Source organism: Rhea pennata, chromosome 6, assembly GCF_028389875.1.
Source record: "Rhea pennata isolate bPtePen1 chromosome 6, bPtePen1.pri, whole genome shotgun sequence".
Classification (NCBI taxonomy): Eukaryota; Metazoa; Chordata; class Aves; order Rheiformes; family Rheidae; genus Rhea; species Rhea pennata.
Window position 1 is genome coordinate 25,441,250 of NC_084668.1, and position 22,687 is coordinate 25,463,936.

Here is a 22,687-nt window from a genome sequence, read left to right on the forward strand (position 1 = left end):
GTCATAATGTGGTGTGACTATGGATTGTGACGAGCCTTTTGATCCCTTGCCATATGAAGACTTCTGTGTGGCTTGGAGGGTCAAAGTTCAGACAGTCATGTATGAGTGCTTTAATGCAGCATGTTACAAAACTTTGGTACTACTGTTCCTCCTTGTTTGGGTAGGTAGGGAAGAAAATGGAGGAGTCAAAGCAAAGTAGCTTGCCACTGAATAGCATTGGCAAATCAAAGAACAAAAGTACGAAAACATTCTTGCTTCACTTAAATGTTGTGCCTTTGTGTAGGTAGTGTCAACTCACTCTTGCCTTAATTGCTTATATTAATACTTTTATTAAAATAGGGATGAAGTCTTCCTGGATTACTCCATAAAGTTTGGGACTGTTCATTAGTTCACAAATGCTCTAGTTTTTTTTTGCCTGTCTGCCAGTTCACATTGTAGTCATTCTCCAATGCCTCTTGAAGAGAACTGTAAAGTGCTGGCTCATCATTGTGGTAGAAAGATGGAATAGAAGAAAGAATGCATAGTGGAAGAAATACAAATGGTTCTAGAATGAGAAGTGGCAGTAAATAGTGCCTTAATAGACCTTTATATTTCTGCTTGGTCTTTATCACTGTAGTCTTTCTACTGTTGTCAGTCTACTTTCTTTCTGCTTAGGTTAGCTATGCTGGTTTTGTAGGATTAATGAATGGGACAGATTTTTTTTTTTTTTTTTTTTTTTTTTTTTTTTGCCTAGGGAGATGTATTCTGTTTCCCAGTAGTTCTCGTAGTACCTTTTCTTGAGGTGGTGCATTCCTTTTCCAAAATACTAATTCAGACATCCTTAACCTGGGATGACCATAGAGATTTCAGTCTGAGTTGGAAAACTGAGCCACCCGTGAGATACCATGCCTTCTCACTGTTTTTTGGGATCCTCCTGTTACTTTTAGTTTAGTTTCAGTACAGTTAATCTGTTCAGTCAAGGAAATGTTTCCTTGAAGCATTCCTTGAAAAAGATGAATTTGAATCTCTCAGCTACTAATGCGAACTTCATATAACATTGCTTAAGCCCTAAGCAGAAAGCTACCACAAATAAATTAGTGATTAGAAGAGATGAACACCACTGAAAAGGGAAAGATTTAAAACAAATCTTGTTATATGTGTATTGATTTAATATTAGAAATACATAGTTTTAGATTGTCAATTCTTGTTCTGTTGTAGAATAATTTAGTTAACATTCCAATCTTGTATTTCTCCCCATTCTTCCTGAAATCTACTCATAGTAATTCACTGGATCTAAGTAATAGTCAGAAATGTATATAGAAAATAAGTAAGGCTCTTTCTCTTTGGGCCACTCATGAAGACTTGCCTCTTGCATCTTCAACTCTTATTCCTGGAACAAAGCCATGCAGACAGCCTGACTGCATTGTTAAACGTTTTAATGCAGTTTTCTTCCCATTTCTACTAGAATATGCTCCCTGCACAATTTTAAAGGTTAATTTCCCTCCTTTCCATAGTACTTCCTCAGGCTTAGAGTTTTTCCTGTGCTATGCTACTTATACCCCTTTTGAGAGCAGTGTAACATATTTATGGTCATCCTTTTAACACTAATAAAGGAATAATTGATAGAATGTCTCCTTATTGCTCAAAGCATTTAAGAACTGTTCTTTTTTTCATCAGTAGACAGCTGTTGTGCTGACAGGGAAAAAGGTGACTGAAGTATCTCTGTGCTGCTTCAGTAGGTTTGCGAGTGTTTGTCCCATTAAGAAAATAATGTTTTTGCATGTGTATAAGGAATACCCTGGTGCTGAGTAGAGCTACTCTTGCTTATAATTTAATAGTCAAACTTCTACTCTTCAGAGCTGTTCGTATGTGAAGAAAACTTGATTGTTTTGGAAAGTAAACTTTGAAAATTTTCAGTTTCTCTTGAAAGCAACATTTATTAACTTGAATGTACCTCGTGTACTTGAAAAGCAAATTAAGAACTTGTTACTTGTTCTACTACACAGGCTATGACATAATGTGTGTTTTCTTTTTGCAGTTTAAAGGATTTGATCCCAATGTACTGTGTGTAGCTACCTTACTCTTTGAGGGTGACAGAGAGAAGGTTCTTCAGCATGAAAAGCAAGTTTATGATATTGCCACCAAGTTTGGGTATGCTTTTCAAAGAACTCTTTCATATGAAGCTACAAGTTAACTGTCCAGGAGTAAATTAAGTACTCTGTTTTTATAGCAATTACTGTGTGGATCTATTCTCAGCTTACAAGTTTGAAGTGTGAATAATCAACTAGATACTTAGTCCTCTTTAAATATAGTTTGTACTAATTCTTAATAGATAAACTTATTGAGGTATTTCAGCTATTGATCACAGAATTGCAGAATCGTTGAGGTTGGAAGAGACCTCTGGAGATCACCTAGTCCAACCCCCCTGCTCGAGCAGGGTAGCTTGGAGCACGTTGCACGGAATTGTGTCCAGGCGAGTTTTGAATATCTCCAGAGAAGGAGACTCCACAACCTCTTTGGGCAACCTTTCCAGTGCTCTGTCATTTAATATTGATATTAGAGCAAAATGAATATTTGATTAAATATGCAGTTGAGATTATTAGAACTTAGGCTAGCTGTTATAATTATTTACAGACCTAGAAGATTCTTGTTTTTCAAAAATAAATCAATCTTTTTCCTCTAGCTGCAAAAGGGAAAGACAAAAATCATAAAGGTGATGTTAAACATTTTGCAGAATCAACATCAACACGTGAATAAAGAAAACTTGTGGGTTTTTTTAATGTATTTAAAGGAATTTGGTATATGTCCCACCTACCCTATCCCACAGATTGTTTTGTACTCTTAGAACAAAAAACACTTCAGTAGCAGGCTAAGTAATGATCAAATGGTTCTTGTCTATCTGTTTGGCTTGATTACAAGAGTGACTAATGAGAGCCATCATTAAGTGTCATTTGTCAAGAATGTGTGTTGGGCTTTGTCTGTTTTGGGGTTTTTGAATTGTGTTGCAGATATTAGTCTCAACTATTTAAATATGTATAAATGTCTTACCTGTTTCTAGAGTATCTTTTCTGAGACTTGTGCTTTGGTTCTGCTGCTTCAGGTAGTTTACAAAGATAGAATTTCACGTGGACAGCCTGATATCATTCAATGATCTTTGTAGCTCAGGCTTTTTGCTCACTTCTCACTTTAGAAATCTTACTCAGAGTTGCTGCTGTGACCTGTGAGTGCACAAGTTCACAGATCCAACATAGTCTTAGAAATGTAATTGCACATATTACTGAAAATGAACATCAAGGATGTGCTCTGTCCAGTTCTGTTTCCTCTGCTTTTTTTATGAAGCTTAGACCTTTATTTAAAGGTCACATCAAATGTTTATTTAGTGTTTACCTCTCTTCAGAGTATTGAATAAAAATAGAGCTGTGAAGAGTTAAAGATCTACTTTTGAACTAAACTGTCATTTCCAGTGAAGAAAACAAAATTTCTGGTGTATTTAAATTTGCAAGGAAATAAATGTCTCTAAGAATGTTAGGTGGCTAATAAGCCTTCACAATGCAAATATATATAAGCAATACTTATATCTAGTGTGCAAAAGATATGTCCTCTATCATGAAAACACAGTCCAAAAGTAAACCTGAGGTGACTCATTGTTTGATCAGGAAACATAATTCTGTTCTTGGCTGCAATTTGACTTAATTCGCTGCCACGCCTCCCTGTCTGTGACAGATTTGTGTGAAAAGGATAATTAAAAAAAAAAAAAAACCTCATTATGTTAAAGTGGCAGTCTTGAAAGTATTTTTCTACCAGATCAGGAGTACGCAGCAATTCTGTAATGATGAAATGTAGCAGCTCTTTAGCAGATCAGAAGGGCTAGAGTAAAGTAACATCAATTTTTAGTGCAAATTAGAGAACTTCAATCTGTTTCAGTTTATAAACTTTTTAAATTCTAAAAGGAGTTTCTTAGGAGAAAGTAGCAGTCAAATCAAATTTGTATTTAACTGAAGATTCTTTGGGGATTTTTAATGTATTCTTATTAAACAGAAGTTGAAAATTCTATAGCTTCATATGGAAGTGAAATGCTACTGTATCAAAATCTTAGCATAAGCCTTCCTATGATTAATACTTACATTATATCCCAGCTTCTGAAAAAAACAATTTTCACATAGAACAAGTGTTCTTTTGAAAGAAATTCAGGGGATTAGGTAAAGAATGGTTGATATGATATCCTCTGCTCATTTCATCCTTCTTCCTGATTCACAGTAATACCAAAGTCAGGAGAATGAGACTGGTTATAATGGTTTAATAAACTCTGCAAAGAAGTCTCTGAAGATAGTTTATATAATGTTTGCATGTAAAGGTTTATACGCTAACTAATACAGCTTTAATACCAATCTGCAATTTAGTGCTTTTTAAAAAATTTTAATTTCTAGATATCTTCATTTTACTACATGTCCCTAGTAAATGTATTGAAATTGAAATATAAGCTGTTCTAAATTATTTTCTTTAGGTTCTGAGGCCATAAAGGTTACACAAAACAAAGATTGTATTCCTATTATCCAGACACCATGCCCTTTCCTTTTTCTCTAGGGGAGTAGTGTACTTATGTGTTAGTGAAATTGCACCATTGTTACGGGAGAAGGTGAAGCTGAATTCAAAAGACCAACATGATCTCCAGATATTTGATCCTTGTATGCTTTAAGATTTTTTCTTGTTACATATCTAGTCTTCAGAAGAATGCAATCTGCCTTCTGTTCAATGTAGAAATATTACTGTTAAATGCAGAAGATGTTGTTTAAGGGAGAAAGTTTTAATTATGGCAGTCTTAATATTGAAACTAACCCTTATTTGCTTGGATAATCTGATTAAGATTTCTAAATTTTTTAATCATTGCTGTATCAATGCTTTGTATTATCTTGACCTTGGTCTAGATCAGCTTTAGTTTGATTGCCCTGAAACAGACCAGAAATACTCTTGCTTTCAGACATATCTTAGTTGACCTGGCAGAATGGAATAGTCTGAAGGATGCTGACTTAGGAACGTCTGCTCTGAAGTTAATCCTTCTGAAATCTGTTTTCCTGATTGTTTCTGGATCTGCCTTCTATGGAGTACTTCCTTTCTGAGCATTTCACTGAAGGGAAGACAACACCACTTCAGAATAAGTATAGGGACCCCACAGTGTGTAATTGTTTTAGTACAACTTTGAGGCAGTTAAGTTTTCCCATATATTTGATTAAAGTATTGATTCTTCATTTTTAATTCTTTTTGGAAACCTGTAAATGCTTTGCTGTAAAACTAATCAACTCTCATTAATTGCAGTGGCTTGGCAGCTGGAGAAGACAATGGACAGAGAGGATATATGCTGACATTTGTTATTGCTTACCTTCGGGTAGGTCACCTTTTGTTGGCCTACTGAAACTTTTGTTAATTACTGTATCAAAACCTAGAGGTGTCTTTTTGATACGAATTATAACTGCATATTGCCTTAGTATAATCTCAAATTTCTCCTAGAGAATTTTCTGTTCCATCTTTAAGCAAGCGCTACAGAGTTACAACATTTCATCTACAAAAACATCATAAAGATGTTAACTTATGCGCCTTCTAGGAATATAGAGTGTTATTGGTAAAGGCAAGGGAAAATGAGATTGGAAAGATCCACTGACAGGTTGCTAAATAAATGAGATTAAACATGGGGGTGGGGGGAAATGCATGAGTTGGAAGTAGTTAGTAGTTGGAGGAGTACTCAAAATGTTCATATGCTTGCTGAGCTTGCTTGGGCATCTGCTTATGGCCATGGTTTGAATCAGAATTCCAGGACAGATGAACTGTAGTCTGACTGGTGCAACTGTTCTTAGGAGTTTTAGTTCCACTGTCTTTTTAGAGATTTTTTTTTTTCAGAATACACTGAACATCTTCAGTATTACATTGCATTTAGCTCTTACAGTTTGGAACAAAACACCTAATCTACTTTTTTTCTGCAGGCTGTATGTAAAATGGGAAAAATAGGCAGAGCTTACCTTCCAAATAAGCACTTTTACTGCGTATTATATTGTTTAGCATAAGGGATCTCTTAGCTTGATGCTGTAATGATACAAGTATTTGGTTAGTTCAAGCATACAGACAGTCTGACAAGTTGTGTGAGGTCATGACATCAAAATGCTGACATCACCTGTGTTTTGGAAGATTGACTGTCTTTCTGTAAGTATTAACTACTGTCACTGGGACAGCTAGGTGTTTTTTCTGAATAAACTGTTTCTGCTTCTCAAATTAAATTGAACAAGTACTAACTATATATCCTCCACTGGAATCCCAGATGTAGATGCTGAATGTTATTGATAACTTTTCTCTGTTTGTTAGGACCTGGGCCTGGATTACTATATAATAGGAGAATCATTTGAGACATCTGTTCCTTGGGATAGGTAAACTGATTTTTCACAATGGCTTAAAACTTGTACCTAGTTTTATTTGAATTACTCTTAGCTCATACTTGCTCATGAGGAAATTTAGTTTTGTGCGTAGGAAAGGTTTGCTGATGTGCATCTGAAGTTTTCTCTCAGGTTTATATATCCACTGTAGTAGAGAAACATTTGACAACACAACCTAACATTTCTGCTTAAACTCATGAGTTATACAGGGTAACTGATCAGTTTTGGAAAACTGTACCAGGGTAGTTGAAGATACTTGTACAAAATATTTAGCTGTATATACTCTTCAATAAATGGATAAATTTGCCTTGTTTATTACTCAGTTCTGTCAGTTGACAAAATGGCCTGAATCTGTGTAAAATGTCAATGTCTGAATCATCTAGTATGGATAGCACTTCAGATCTGTGCAGGAGAATACACTAACTGAACACATGATCATCTGAAAAATATTAGAAGAAAATGTTTAAAGCATTTTAGCACTTTGGACACACCTGGGTCTGTCTTGTGGGGTGGGAGGGGAAGAAGAAGGAAAAGTATATGGCTCATGACAAGCTTTAATAGCTTATTGCCATGTTAGTATTACAGCATTTTGAGCTTGCAAGCTAACACACAGCTGGAAAGTTTGTCTTTGCCTTGCAGCATACCAAAGGTGTGGTGTTAGCACAAGGTCTTTTGTTGTGAGTTGCGTTTTGCCAGATACTTTGTGAAATATTTGACTGTTTTGGTAGGAAAAATACAAAGGCATACAGGATTGGGTAATCTCAATTTTCCATTAATCTCTTTTTTTTGAGTCCTATTCCTTACGCAAAAGAGCATTCAGTGCTCTACTTCAGACTAAATTCCCTGCTCAGGAGATGTACAGGAAGAGTAATAATACTACTGAAGTGTGATTAGGACTATTTTATTGTTAGGACAAAAACTGATTTAAAGTTGCTTCTAGTCTTAGTTTTCTTACTTACGCCGTTAAAATAAATTACTAAAGCTGAAAACTTTTTTTTAAGGAGGTTGTATAAAAGGACATCAAGACACCATTTTACTGTTTTCTTTTACAGGGTTTTAGACCTCTGTAGGAATGTAAAGGAAAGGATAGTAAGAGAATGTAAAGAAAAGGGTGTCCAGTTTGCTCCTTTTTCCACCTGCAGGTAAGTTATGCACCAATTAAAATATTTGTTATTTTGGAATCTTATTTGTTAAGTAGCTAAGGAATAGTTTTTGACTTCAGTACATTAAACTTTCTATATAAAAGATGAAGTGAAGCTATTTGTACTGCTGTTAGTAATCTTCATCTCTAATCTGCGAGTAGATTGTATAGCAAAGTAACCATTTATGGAGATTAGTGGTACTTGATTAGTTTTGACATTTGCTTATAGGCAGCAAGGATTCAAGTAAACAAGACTGATTTAAGAGCCTCATCTCAAAATAATAGCACTGATTCACTCTCAAAGTATGAGCAAAAAGGATACAAAACTTTAAAACAAATGCTTCCTTTTAAAATTAGTTGCCTTATTGTGTAGTGTTACATAGTGGCTGTTTTTAATATCGTAAAGCTCTGCTTGTAATGCGGTTCTCTTTAACAGGGTGACACAGACTTACGATGCAGGTGCATGTGTCTACTTCTACTTTGCCTTTAACTACAGAGGAATTAGTGATCCTATTCATGTGTATGAACAAATTGAGGTAATGTAAATATGAACAATGTTTGGGGTGGGATATAGGGGAGAAGCAGATGATTGAAGTATGTATTTCAAACACATTGGCTAAGCTAACTGAATGCAGGAGAGAGATGCCAAGAATTTGTTCAGCAGCAGCCAAGGGAAATGTGCAACCTAACAGAAAAGATCAGATAAGACCTGGTCTAAGCAGTGCTGTGTTACACTAGCTGTAAGTTTCTTTGTTTACTGAAACCTCTGGAATAATTCTTTCCAGAGAAGCCCTATTTAGTCCTGTAAGTTTGTTAAGAATACACAGGAGAGCCAGTGTTAGCTGCTTCAGTGCTCTGACTGGTGAAAGGCTATACTTCTGTAGGGGGAAAGTAATCTCCTTATTGTAAAGATGTAGTACTTATATGTAGCAGGAATATGGCTAAACTGCTTTCCTCTCTATTTTGTGTTTCATATGCTCAGTAGCAGATAACTGTTAATAGGACTATAGAGAAATAGTCTGTCCTCTAATGAGGATATGATTCTTCTCATGCTTGTTTCTTAGAAATTTCTTGTGAACTTGGCAATTGGATGCAAAGTTGTATCTACAAGTTCCAAGGTTTTCTGTGCTGTTAAATTTAGGGCATTTGAGAGCATACTTCTAAAGCGCTTTCTTAATGAAACTCACTCATACTTAGCTATAACCACTTACTGGAATTAGCAGCACGATCATGGGGATGCATGCCTTCCATTTTAGGTTACTAAATTTAACCTGATGAGTTTGCCAACAAAATACATGTACTCTGTGGGAGACTGAAAAATCTGTAGCTGCATAGATATGGTTATATACATTATTCCAAGAAAAACATTTTTTTCCCCTTCAAACTCACAATCACCAACATGATGTCTGTGCTTAGGAAAACTTTCTCTGTCACAGCTTCCTTAAAAAGCTGTCTGTTCATAATCCGAGCTGGATGGGAAAGAAAATGCTAGAGCTTGAAATTATTCAAATACTTTCTATAGCACGAAAATCTCAACTTTCCTGCTGCAAACTTTATCAACACAAGAACAGTCTTAATTGTAAAATGACTCATTTCTCAACTAGAATCTTGGAGACCTGAATGTAAACTCTGGCCTGAATAAGGAACTTTGAAAGCATTCTCTGCAGAGTGATAACAGCTCTCTGTTAAAGCCTTCCTTTCAGTAGGATCTTGTCCTTTGGGTGAGCACCCTGGCTACTAGACTAGTTTTTGCAAGGCAGAAATTCCATTCTGGAACAATGGTTGTGTTGAAATGTCTTGACTTTGACCATATTTATTTGGAAAGCTCCCAGTTACATTTATCTGTAAGCTTAAACAAAAATGTTGGTCTGTATTGTGTACCCTGTTTATTTCCGAAATTGTTCCTACACCTGCGTAAATGAGTATGATATCAAGTATTTGTTTAGTGAAATGCATTTGGTGCATTTATTGTTGAATAAATATCTTGTCTTTCTAATTTAGAGGGCAGCTAGAGAAGAAATACTTGCCAATGGAGGAAGTCTGTCACATCACCATGGAGGTATAATTCCCAGTCTAATGCTTATCTGTCTTATAGTGCCAGATATTTACCAGTGTATAAGATGGTTTTAATGGAACTTTAGAAAATATTTCAAAGATATTAATTGAAATAACTGAGAAAGATCTTTTGGCATTCTTCCAGGGAACTTACCACACTTTTGACAGACTTTCAGGGGAAGTATCCCTAGCCTTGGTTGCTTGATGTCAAGTCATACAACATGGTGTATTTATGGCCACCATCTTCAAACCTTTGACAGGAAATCTACAGGCTGGCTGAGAATCTGAAAATGTAGTTAGATAGCTTGTCTTAAGCAACTTCTACTGAATCCTGTGCAGAAGTATATTCAGGTACTTAGACTTCAAAATGGGATACCAGTTCCTTCACAATTTCAAGATGAAACATTTTAACTAGTGTCCCTTGCGGCTAAGTGAATGCTGTTAGCCCTAATTCTGTAGCACCGAGTAAAAGGCATCTGCCTGAAAGAGCTAGTGACTTTGAACTAGGCCGTGTTGTAGGTTACTACTTGTGACACAGTTGGTGTGAGCATTGACATATCTGTATTGGTGTCTGCTAACTTCCTGTGACTTTATTTCCTCGCTTGTAGTTTGGAAAGGATTTGTCATGAGTTATTGATCTCCTTTGCAGGCTATTTTCTGCTTTAATATTTGACTCAAAGATCAATGTCATGCCTAAAGTGTTACCCTAATCCTTTACATGTGCTTTTCCCACACAGCCTAATTAACTTAATTACATATGTCTTGTATCATGCTGTAAACAAGGATGTCAGGAATACTTGTTCTGGCTTCAGCTTGATTTGTGTAATTAACTTTTAAACTGTGTAACTTGTAATTTTTTGTTTTCTGTCCTCTTTTGGGGCATTACAGAATCACAGAGTTGAGAGCAAACAGAAGGAAGCCTAATGATTTAAAAATAGATTATAATTCTGAAATTCCAGTATAGCTGTGTGTGTGGGGAAAACTGGAGGGCAGAAGCAGTGTTTTGAAACATCTTGGTGACTTTCTAGACTTGAACATCTTGAAATTTGAGATTTGTATCTAGGCCTGTTTTTCTTCATTTTTCTTCCTAGAACTTTAATGCAAACTCTAAGGTACTCTGCTTCAGCAATACCAGAGTAGGAAGGGATTGGAAAACTCAGGCTGTGATAACATGAGGGGGAAAAGTACTAGTGTTTAATGTGTTTTTGTCCACTGATTGCATTTTGTGTGTGGTATTATAGTGGACTGGTCAATTCTTGCACTAGAGTGTAGAATTTCCCCTTGATCTGCTGTTGTGCTCTCCCCTGCTGTGGCACCTGTATTTTACTGTGACTGGTATTTCATCCATTAACTTGCATGCAGCTCTAGCTTGTCGTATGATCAGATGTATTTGTGTACACCATATGAAATCTTACTTACAGCATGTGTTGAGCAAGAGAAGAAATTACTTGTGTTATAGCATTTTCATACCCCTGCACACTTGAACTTCTGACCCGACAGATACGGGAAACTTGGTCTCTGTTAAACTTTTCATGCTCTGCTCAACTGCTATCTTTCTTGATAAATATTTGCTGCTTTAAGTACTTTTTTTGGTCTGGCAGTGCATTGTATACAATGTGCAAGATCATTTTTTTCTGTGTTTAGTAGACTTGCTGCCAAGAATTAGTCCAAAGGTATTGCTTTTATTTACTGACCTTCAGGCCTTGTCATTCTTAGCACTGCTAAGACTAGTGTATTGTGTGGGGTAAAAGAAAATACTAGTGCAATTTCTTCTAGTATTTGTCTTGTAATTGTGATTAATAACAGTTGTTTTCACTATCTGGAAACAGACAGGCTGGTTTGTCTGCCTACAATCATGCTGTGATAAATGGAGCTATTTTAGCTCTGGTTTTGTGTATCAAAGAAAACAGATGTAGTCTGGGACTTGAGGCTATAGAAAATACAAAGCCTACTTAATTCAATCTTCTACGCTTCTTGAGTGAGGATGTGGTCATATATGTCAGTTTTAGATGTATGTAAAGCTGTAGTTTAAATCTCGAAATACTAACTTCAGATATACCCATACCACCTAGAATGAGAACTAAAATCAGATAAACTTAATTTTATAAAGGATAACTTAAGAGATTTTTATATTCATTTTATATTATCCCCAAAACTGCTGCCCCCTGCTAATGAGAAGTACTGTAACTCTTGGACAATACTTAGGAAAAAGTTAGCAATGTCATGAGAAGAATCCCCCTCTCAACTTCTGAAATCTAAAACTTTCAAATAGCGTATTTTTTCTTTGCTAATGGACCCTGCAATACATAACATCATACCTTGCCGTATCTTGCAATTTGTAAGAAGACCATTCCAGCAAATAAATTGCAGAAAGTGTGTGTGAATATTAGCCTATTACAGCAAGAGGATCACATACATGCAAGAAGTCCTAACAAAGCTAAAAGTATGCCTTTGTGTAATCAATTTATCCTTTCAATATAACATTGACTTGTATTTTGGTGTGCAGTATCTGAGTAATTCTTATTATAAAGAAGAATGTTTTTGCTGACACTACAATTTAAATGACATTCTGTTCTTTTAATCATATTGCCTTTTCCTTACAAATTCTATTTCTCATTCTTGACTTAGAGTATTAATTAGATTTAAGTATTTGAAAGTGTCAGGAGTGATTTTTCTACTTTAATTTTAGCATTCCACATTTGAGAGCATGTTTCTGGAATATGTAATAAACAGGATTTACACTTGGGAAGGCTCTTGGGCACATGTTGCTATAAAAGTCCATCTGAAATGGATAACTGAACAGGTAGGTGCTTTACATGTGCAGGAGTTCAGCCATGCTCCAATGCATCAGAAATTGATCCTTTGTAGCAGAAGTTATCTGGCTTTTCGTGAGCTTGATAGTCTTGACTAAATGCGGTAGGTCTGTTTCTCACTAAATTTGTTGAGAACAAACTGCTGAAAACTTTTCAGTGGTTTTAAAGGCAATATTTTTGATGTGTGAATTTTGTTTCCTATGTTTTTTTTCCTGTCTCTTTTAAACAATGCTCTGACCTCATGTGCAGCTTTCTAGAAGTTTTTCAAAGGGATTCAGGAATTAGGTATTCTGCATCTAGTGATCCTCACTTTCACTTATGTGTGTGCTTTTTTTTTTTTTTTCCCTTCTTCAGCCTTCATTATAATTTCTCCTTGCCTTTACTGAGTCCTGGCTGTAGAAAGCGATAGTGCATAACTTTGAACACAGCTTTGATCCTGCTGCTTTCCTGGCAACAGCTGTGGGTGTCTTTAGGCTTGTTGAGTCATGTATGTAAGGGTTACCTGAGTCTGTGTGCTTCTAGATACCTCTTGTTAGAAAAGCAACTTTGGAAATGACAACTTCATAGATACAAACTTAGGTAAATAAAATTCTTATCATGGCAAGTCCTAAAACAACTGGTATGAAATCTCACACTTTATCTTCTTGAATTCCTGTTTTATAAAGTATCTACTTTGTTGTATACATAAAATAACAGATGCTGAGGAAGTATCGCTAGGCAGGATGGGTGTATAAACAGAACTGTTTCTCTTTGAAGTACAGGATTGTAAGGGTACTGGCTGGATTTGGGCTGGACTCTTTGTTTTACCAAGTTAAGCAGCCGTGTAAAAGGAGCGATGGTACAGTTTAAAAATTAATGATAAATTGTTTCCTTTGCAGAAAATGTTTCAACTAAGAAATGATTACTTAAGGAAACAATTATTTATTTGGCCTGTTGGTTTGAGCAAGTACCTTCATTTAGCTACTTAATAGAACTAATTTTCTTTCACTTTACAGACAGATTGACTAGGATAAATGTTAATGCAGGCTAAACCCCACAGGGTTAGTCAGGAATAATATCAGTTTCCTGACAGCCTTTTTTTTTTTTTTGAAAAAAAAATGAAATCACATGTTTGGTGTTGCAATTCCTTATTGTTAAGAGGTCATGGCTTAGTTGTATGCTGCAGTAATTAACTGCAGCCTTATTTCCTCAGGCATAAAATAACCTTCACAAATCACAATCTGAAATTGTAAAAGTCTCTCATGGGGAGCAATTGGACACATTTTGTTTGATGCTAAGTATCCTCTTTTGCAAGTTAAAGACTCGAGGTGGATCATATTTTGATCTGTAAACTAGAGCTTGCTAGCTCTAGCTAGCTGGATTAGAACAGCTACAGTTTAAATGCTTCATTCTCTGTCAGACACCAAGAAGCGCTGTTATGTGAAATAATATAATTGCTCATACTGTGTTTTCCTCTGTGATCTGTTGAAAGTCTTAACGTGATTGCCATCTTCAATACCTCTTTCCAAACAACTGCAGAGGATTCTTACTCATCAGCACAGAATTTTGGAGTATTTGAGTTGTTTAAATGCTGAGTACAAACTTGCCAGGTGTTGGACAGTGATAGGAAGTGCTAATTATGCAGTAGACAAGGCCTCAGATAGGCTGGTCCTATGTACTCCCATTTTACTGCAGTATTAGATTAATGCGCTGACCTTTCTCAGTGAATTGCAGAGTTATCTCTGGAAAAGTAATAACCGGCTAAGCCATTTCGAAGAGCAGAAGGATGCTCCCCGTAGAGAGAACCGACTTCAGAAAGAGCATGCAGCAGCTGGAAGAGCCCCGTCCTTCTTAAGGCCCAAGCTGCCAGTCTTGCTTTTGCAGAGCTATTCTGCAGTTACACCTCTCTAACTTGAAAGAACTGGAGCAGAGGAAGCCTAGGGCCGTATGCAGTGCCACTAGAGCCTCTTTCAGCTGAGACCACACACTCTCATGAATCTGTTCTGTGTGGGTAGACCTATTCCCGGGACCCATAGTTCCTCAGCTGCAATTAAACTTTGCTTACAAGCCTGATTGTGTGCTCAGGTGCTACTTAACGGGAGAAAACTGATCACTGCCTGCTGTTTTCTAGCTCCATCTTTAACAGCCAGATTTTTGCAGCCATCCAGACTCATCCTCAGAGATGAGCTAGTGTGGCCTTGATGGGCCAGAGCACTTTATTCTCATTCTAGCTTCTTTTCTGGGCAGCAAGCTACATGTCCAACACTATGAAATTTATCTATGGCAGAGACTGTAATGTCAGTGCCTAACTGCTGCAAAGGATAGATTGCACAGGAAGAGCATGGACTGTGGTTGTCTTTTACCAAACTGTCATTTGTAATTATCAATGTGTATGGTAACATCTTTTACAGAATTTTCTTTTTTTTTCCTCTCATCCTTGAAGCTAATCTAATTACAGTACTGTGGAGGAACAGAATACCCTGAAACTAACCTGAAGTGAAATAAGTGTAAATGCTGCTTTTCTATATGATGTTCGCATCTGCGCAAAGCTTTAGCCTTTCACTTTTCTGTGTAATCAGATGGACCAGCTTAGAATTTGAAAGCTAGAATTGCCTCAACTCTTTTTAACCCTATGATATCAAAATTTGCAGTAGCTGACACATCCACACATCTCATTGATGTGAACAGCAAGAGTTAGGGTCTTGACCTGCTGTTATCAAGGGGTTAAAATCTTTCCATTGAACATGTTTGTGAAGGACCACTGGTATCTGTAGTACAGCTTTTTTTCTTTCCAGTTCACTAATCAAATGTATGTTAGATTTATTATTGTGAAAGTATAAACCATAGAAAATTTGACAAGATAGATGTGTAAATTATCACTTTGACAGAACTAATGATGCACTCCAAGCACCTTCTGTTTTCCAGCACTTGGTGAGCGACTTCATTAAATATGCAACGACTGTTTGGTGCTGCTCAGACAGTGGTTCAGTTCCTCGTGGAATTGCATTGTTACTGGAGGTGTAAAAGAGGCGGGCGTGCTAGCTGTTGGGCATCCTGCTGTGATCCTAATGTGCTCCATCTTGTTGGAGCAGTTGTTTGCAGTCTTTTCAGGACAATTACATTCATAACCACAGGATACATTCACTGAAACTGTATTACAGATAACATTTGAGAATGGTAGTGACTGTTCTTTAGCTTCTTGTGTAAGAGCCAGTGTGTGAGTGACTTGAGGTAATGGTCAAGCAACATCCTTTTTTCTTCCCTCTTTTAAACAATCCCCACACAAAATTCAACTAGATCAACTTGCCCAGGTAATCAAACTGTAATCGTGGTGTATTTACAGATGGGGATTTTTGGAGCTGGGTTGCAAGATACAACTATAGTTCCTACCACATGACAAATGCTTTTGTCCTTCAGTTATGATCTTTGCTCTTGACATGCATGCTGGTAATAGTTGTTTTCTAGCAAGCTGCAAATTTCATTCTTTCTCACATTTGCTTTTTCAGTTGGCATTGTGACTAGCTCATATTCCTTAAGGTATAAACAAATATGCTCTTTTCTCCAGAGATGTGCCTGTAATTTATTATTCTGATGACTGCTTGATGGTTAGCCTGAGAACAGGGTACAAAAGATAGCTTGAATTTAGCTTCAGATACTCTTAAAGCATCTGCCTCTCAAGCCTTTACTGTATCACATCGTACTGATAAATGGACTGTATTTTAGGCTGACAGGCTAAATGCTATACTGTGTTTAATGAAAAAATGTCCTCTATTTTGAATGATCTGTTAAATTGGAGTTGATGACTTGGTTAAGAGATGAACACTTGGCCATGTAACAGGACTACTGTGAGAATTTTAGTGCAAGGAGCTGTTAAATAGCTAGTGTTTTAAGCTGTGCTTTGTATATGATATTTGTTGTGAATATCCATTTTAATATGGAAACTAAGTTCCTTTGTAAAATACTATGTGCAAGTGCTAGCCTGTGTGAAAGTTTGAATGAAATAAAATGCTTTGATTGAAAGCTAGGCTTTGTCTTCTCTTTAGAAAGCAATTTTTAGTTATTTAAGCCCAATACTATTTAAAACTTGTTTCTGGCAGTAGGTTCTGACTTATTTTTGCTTACTTTAAGGTAGTCAAGCAGTATGGGGATCTAGTTTTAAGTCTTTTCAGCTTCCTACTTAAAATGAGTTTGGCTTTTTAAATTTTATAATTACTATTTCACTATTTTTAATAGAATATGTGATCTCAGCCTAAGCTTCATCTAAATTTCGTACTTTCTAAAGAAAGCAGACAGTGTGGAACACAGGCTTCCTCTGGGAGTATGCTGAGCTTAATGAGCTTGATAGTCTGGTGGGCTCAATAAATCAAATAAAGCAAAACATTTCTCATTTTTGAATAAAAGCATTTATCACACAGTGTTTATTCATTCATGGTCACAAGATTGATTGGCTCCTAGAATCCTGCCATATATTGAAATACTTTGTTTTTGTTTTTCCAGTAGGCAAATTGCGGAAGCGCTGGATGAAGGAGAGCATCTCTGATGTCGGCTTGGGAATGCTGAGATCCATTAAAGAATACGTGGACCCCAATAACATCTTTGGAAACAAAAACCTTTTATAAAGCCCTGTACAACATGATGTACTAAAACTTCAAAATTGCTGTTGAAATTCCTTCATTTTCATTGTACTGATATCCCAGTAATCAAATATAACATAGACTAAACTTTAAGGCTACTATATTACTTTGTCTTTTCCCTTCCAATAAAGTGGAATGAATTCCTTCATTCATTGATAATGTTTATGGATTTTTACTTACACTGCTTCTAAACTCTTGAACAACCCACTGGGCACATCAAAGTATATTGCCAACCAGGAAATGCAAATTTGGTTTTCCAAGTTTGCTTAGGCAACACAGCTGAAAGTATTTTCTGTGCTGGATGCAGCCAGCTGCTTCTTACTAAAGCATCCCCTGCAAGGAGAACAAAGATTGACAATGGTGTTGTCTACAGAAGCAGCTGCTCAATGCAGCCCCTTGCTAAAGGAAAGCTACTAGGAGACAGATGAGATTACACCAAGAAGTACTTCTATGCTGAAGAATTAAGTGTATAATAGACTTGTAATCAGCAACCCTTTAAAGCACAAATGTAGGCTTTGATCGTAAGAGACAGGATTAAGTCAAACTACTTCTAAAAAAAAAAACTCTGCAGTCACCTACCTTAGCACTACTGAAAATCTTAATGTGTTCTGAGTTGTATTTGCATTGCTGGGATAATCTGCTTAAATTAATCTTAGGTAAGTCACTGAAGTTTTGTACAATGGACATTTCTCACTGTATGTTGAAAACAGGTTTGTAACATAAAACTTTGCCTTCATCTGTACTACAGTCCTTGTGTGTATGGTTTTGCTTCTGTTTTGTTTTGCAGAGATGCAAAACACCTTTTTCAGTTGAAATGTTTTAGCTATTCAAATGAAACTGTTTGCCCAGCACTGTCTTTTTGAAACAGTCTCAACAGTTTTACTAAGCTTAAGTGGACAACATACTGTCATCCTAAAAGTGCAGTTTCCCATTTTAATTTTGTACAGTTTCCTATGACCTTTATGAATTGTTTGTTTACTTCACTGGTAGCCACAAATGTAATTGTCCATTTAACTTTAGGAGAAAATTTTCTTGAGTACAGTATGTGAGTAAGCATTTTTACATTGAAACTTGAATCTTAATCAGTAAAACTAGAAGTATTTGTCAATACTCATGATCCATTTTTAAGGTGGGTTCTTTTCTTAAAGCAAATTATCCAACTTTTTGATAAAGTATATGATCACATAAGTAAACAAAATACAGACTGTCCTTTGAGGACACTGTCTCTCTAGGCAACTGCTTCACTGCTCTGTAGTGACAGTTTGAGCACCTTTTGTATTGGTAGTGCCCTTAACAAGGAGAAAAAGATGAAATTGCAATTCTGTTTTTAAACTATTTTAGGATACTGTCTAATTAGTTCTCAATTTTGGTAATACACCATAAAGTAGGATATACATGCTTGAAGAATACTGCATATCAAACAACTTTGAAACTGCTTAAATTTCAAGTATGTAATTAAAATCATCTAAAAATCATGAACAGTCAAAACATCACTTTAAAATGCATGTGACTGATGCCACATCAAAGCCTTTTATGATCCACAGGTCATAAAATAGGATGCTAAGATGGTATTTGTCATGCAGTTAGATTTATTTCTAATAGTCTTTGTTTCATAACACTTCGATATATAAAAAAAATCTAGTCTTCTGCATTTTTTGTTCTTAGTATTTTGGCCCACAGAGCTCATACTTCAGCAGCACCCGAAACGATGGTATCTGTAGTCCGTTTTAGGAAACTGATTCCTGGCACTGTGGTTAAGTGTTCCTTATTCGATATGTGCACAATGGCTGTCTCAGCAAAGTGAGTCTGCGCACGTTTCTGCAGGAGACTTCTTCATTTTGCATGCTGCACAACAGTGATTATTTGGCCACGGCTGGAATCTTGCTGATGGCCAGTGTCACTGAAATAGAGACCTTTCTAGGAGCTGGTAAATATGGGTGGGTTTTTTTTTATGTGCCTCAGTGAAAGCATGGTATGCTGACATGAAATAATCGGATTTGAAGGAAATTGTGTGGATAACCAGAAGCATTTTTGCACAATGACAGCACAAGCAGAACTAAAACAAGTCATTATAGCTCAGTAATACACTTGTCTCTTAAGATGTTGTAGACTTATTTGACTTTAAGCATTACTATGTAGTACTTTTAAAGTACTACATAGAAGGTACAACTTCCTCCCTAACTCTTAACTTCCTAACTATGGTTTTCCCAAACTGTTTTATTGAAGTTACACAGCCAAAAACTCTTTATGCCCTTTATTTTCAATCTTTAAATAGCCAGCGGCTTCTGAAATTTCACTGCACATCAATTTTCCTATGGCAAGGTGAAATAACAGATTATAGAAGTCCTACAGATATAATGCAGGATAATCCCAGGGAAAGGATTAACTGCAAATGTAATAGATAGCTGTCGGCCAGCCATTAGAGAAAAAGGTGTCTTCCTAAATATTTTTCTGTCGTATGAACTGTTTGGAGCTTAGTGAAATCCTACAGTTGAAATGCAGATTTTATTGGCTGTCTTTAATTCTTTCCCTTTTAAACATGTAATGAAAATGGAGAAACATGCAGTACAAAGACAGGAGGGAGGCCTAGATACACACAGGTCATTAGCCCTTTAAAAGAAATCTTCCCTCTTCTAATAGCGAATTAAGTCTTCCACCTCTCTTCCTTCTCCGTTTTCCTCATACGGGCTACGCTTCCCATAGCTGCAGCCTGTTCAGAGGTGGAGTTTCTTCCATGCAGGTCGGAAGCGTATCCTGGCAAAGCATCTTTCTTTTTCATTTGACTACTTTGGCCGTGAGTAAGATACAAGTTTAACTTGTTGTGACTTGCAAGTACACAGCTACTGTTTTCCCCCCCCCTTTAAAGGCAAGAAAGATGCAGAATGAATATGCTTGACTAAGTGTATTTCCATTAGACACACCTTTATAAAAGTTTGAAAGAGAATGTCATCAGAGAACATATGTTAGAAATTAACACAGAGTCTAGATCTTAAAGAAAAGCACGTCATTTTGTGATTTTAATACTGTGGATGTTACTACTTACAGTATATTGGTTACATTGGAGATGTCATCTTTGCTTTACAGCTGGGAACGTAGGCCAGGCCGAATAGTTCTTCCATAGCGATGTAAATTAATTGAAACCAACCTCAGAGGCAGGGATATGCTAGCATTGAAATCCAGAAAACACAAACTGTTTCTCAGTCTTGGAAAATGTACGCTTATCAAGGTTGTAATTCAACTTTCTGCTAGTAAAGCCAAACGGTGTTTGTCATTCTAGTGTGAGACTAACTGTAAAACTGCAGTTGTAATGTTAAGAGATTATCAAACCTTATGTCATTAATAAAAATAATGGGCCTAAACCATTATGTGTTTTTGTGCTGAAACTAAAAAATATGTTCCCCACACTTGTCACTTTGGTTCATCGTAACTTGGTGGTAAACTTCTGAGGAAAATTAATAGGAAGGTTTTTGTATTTGTAGAGAGAAAGGAGATTAATTTGAAAAGATATGCTGATAGAAGATTTATTTTTGCATGCTGTTTAAAGCAGAATATTAAGATAGTAGATTTTCAGTAAAGGAAAGTGAAAACAATACTTGGCTTCTGTTGGATTATGTAAATTTGTTGGTCTGCTCAGTTCAGAGGTTTCTCTTCCCCCGTTCTCCCTGTTTGTACAGCAGAGTGACTTTCTGCTCTTGGGAAGCTCAGTGTATGCGACGCAGGAGAACACCTTATTTTAGCTTCCCCTTGTTCAAAGGCTTGTTGGGTTAAGTGATTGCACCAGCTATGACTTTAGTTTCCTGCTGTTGCATGTATTTGTGATAAGAACTATTTGTTAAAGCTCCATAAATCTCTATTTGAAAGTTTTGTGCGCATGAATATGCGCATACAAGCAAAAGCTTATTTCAGTTATTTCTCCTTGCTATATTTTATTATGTCCTTTAAGCTAAAATGACTGAAATTGCATCTTGCTAAAAGGTCTGTTGCGTTGTCTTATGCTAATGCAGTTTCATTAATTCACTTCATTTTAAAACTGCAGAAAGCATTGTAGGCGGAGAACAGGAGATGCAATGGTGTGCTTTAATTTGGAGAATTATAAATGGCAATATTGCACTGTTATCTACAATTTTTTGGGGTGTAGTTTCTCACAGGAAGGAGGAAAATTACCTGATATTTAGGCATTATTTGTATGTTTCCTTCTCATCAGCAGCATAAAAATGCAGTGGTTTTGTTTAGTTTTGATCTAGTTACTCTCTACACAGAGCAGTTCTTGGGCGATGTGTAATACTTCTCTCAGGATGAGACCAGTCTCATTAACGTCCTCTTCATTTTTAAACAAAAATCCTGCATTTTATAAAAAGCTGGATCTGAACTGGCAGCTGCATAAATACTGTAGCTTGCTGTGCATGGTTTCTCAGTCCCAAAGCTGACTCAGTCCTACATTATCTTTGAAGAAAATTGGTGTCTCTCCCTCGGTGGTTTGTGGAGACCGTACTTGGCAGGTGATTACTTTGTTCGTGCTCAGCTTTCGGGTCTCCCGTGGTGCTCAAGTGCTGAGGTGGCCAAAGCTTTTTCCAAAACTGTTTGGCATACTGTCAAATATATCCATACTGTCAGTTTGAAATTTAAAACTTACTGTTTCAAAATATGAGAACTTCATTTTAAATCTTATTGTTACCTGCAGTATTTACCAATACAAGTTGCAATAACATGTACCTCTTCTGAAATGCTGTGAAATATTTTATTTATGAAGTTGTTTTTGCACTTTTGAAAAACTAAACTTTTTTAATGGGAACCTTTATGAATGTTTCATTTTGATTCAGAATAAAGCTAAATTTGTTTTAGCTGACTGTTGAGAAACTCCAGTAAAATAATTCTGTTTGGGGAGCATCCAGTCCATTTCTACCTTCATGATAAAAGCATGGGGACATAACAGCTTTTGAAAGACTAATTTGTTGTAGTGCTGTAAAGTATCTCATAGCAGCCTTTTGTCTGTGAAATAGAAGCGTTGATCAGAGCAACGTATGTATACCAGAAGATGATGGACACAATCTGATGATGTGACTGTAATTGTATAAAGCATAAACTTCTAGGAGTTCAGATTAAATCATAAATCAGAAAAGTGACAAATGTTAGTCTTTGTTTAAAATTTATTTAAAAATTAAACTATGTTTTCTAATGAAGAATGTCAAATGATTTTTTTTATGACTTTGCAGTTCAATACCACATGGCTTATCTTAGTGTGGCTGGCTTTCCAAGGTGCTACTACAAAATAACAAAATAACGGTATACAAAATAAAATATTAGATAGAGTTGAAGATGGGGCCTTGATAAGGGTGCTCTCGTTTCAGATTACTGGAAGGGCTTGGATCCGTCCCCGTGGCGTATCTGGTGCTGCCATCACGCCAGTCGGTGCAAGTTGAGCAACGTAAATGCTCAGAGCAGTTTGAAGGCGATAAATAGCGCTGATGTTACGCACTCAAATGAAATCCAGCACCGAATACTGGAAACATATAAAAAGGTAGATTTGGGTAGATCGGTGCAAAGGCAAGACAAATTGATATATGTAATTGCTGGTAAATTGATTATTGATGTTGGTATTGATAAGTGGTTGAACAGCAACCTTGAATTGCCGAGGATGAGGGAGTAATGAAGCCGGAGGGCCTGGGA

At 36.4% G+C, this 22,687-nt stretch overlaps 1 protein-coding gene across 2 annotated transcripts in view; it reads left to right on the forward strand.

Moving 5' to 3' along the window:
- AGPS (alkylglycerone phosphate synthase) overlaps positions 1-22,147 on the forward strand; it is a 92,089-nt gene extending 69,942 nt beyond the window's left edge. For both annotated transcript variants that reach the window (XM_062578517.1, XM_062578516.1), the window contains 7 exons: positions 2,018-2,130; positions 5,293-5,362; positions 6,331-6,392; positions 7,451-7,540; positions 7,976-8,075; positions 9,541-9,598; positions 16,884-22,147. In XM_062578517.1, coding sequence (XP_062434501.1) covers positions 2,018-2,130; positions 5,293-5,362; positions 6,331-6,392; positions 7,451-7,540; positions 7,976-8,075; positions 9,541-9,598; positions 16,884-17,005 — 615 coding nt within the window. In that variant the 3' untranslated portion in view covers positions 17,006-22,147. The remainder of the gene's footprint in view (positions 1-2,017; positions 2,131-5,292; positions 5,363-6,330; positions 6,393-7,450; positions 7,541-7,975; positions 8,076-9,540; positions 9,599-16,883) is intronic.
- Positions 22,148-22,687: the final 540 nt, after the last annotated feature.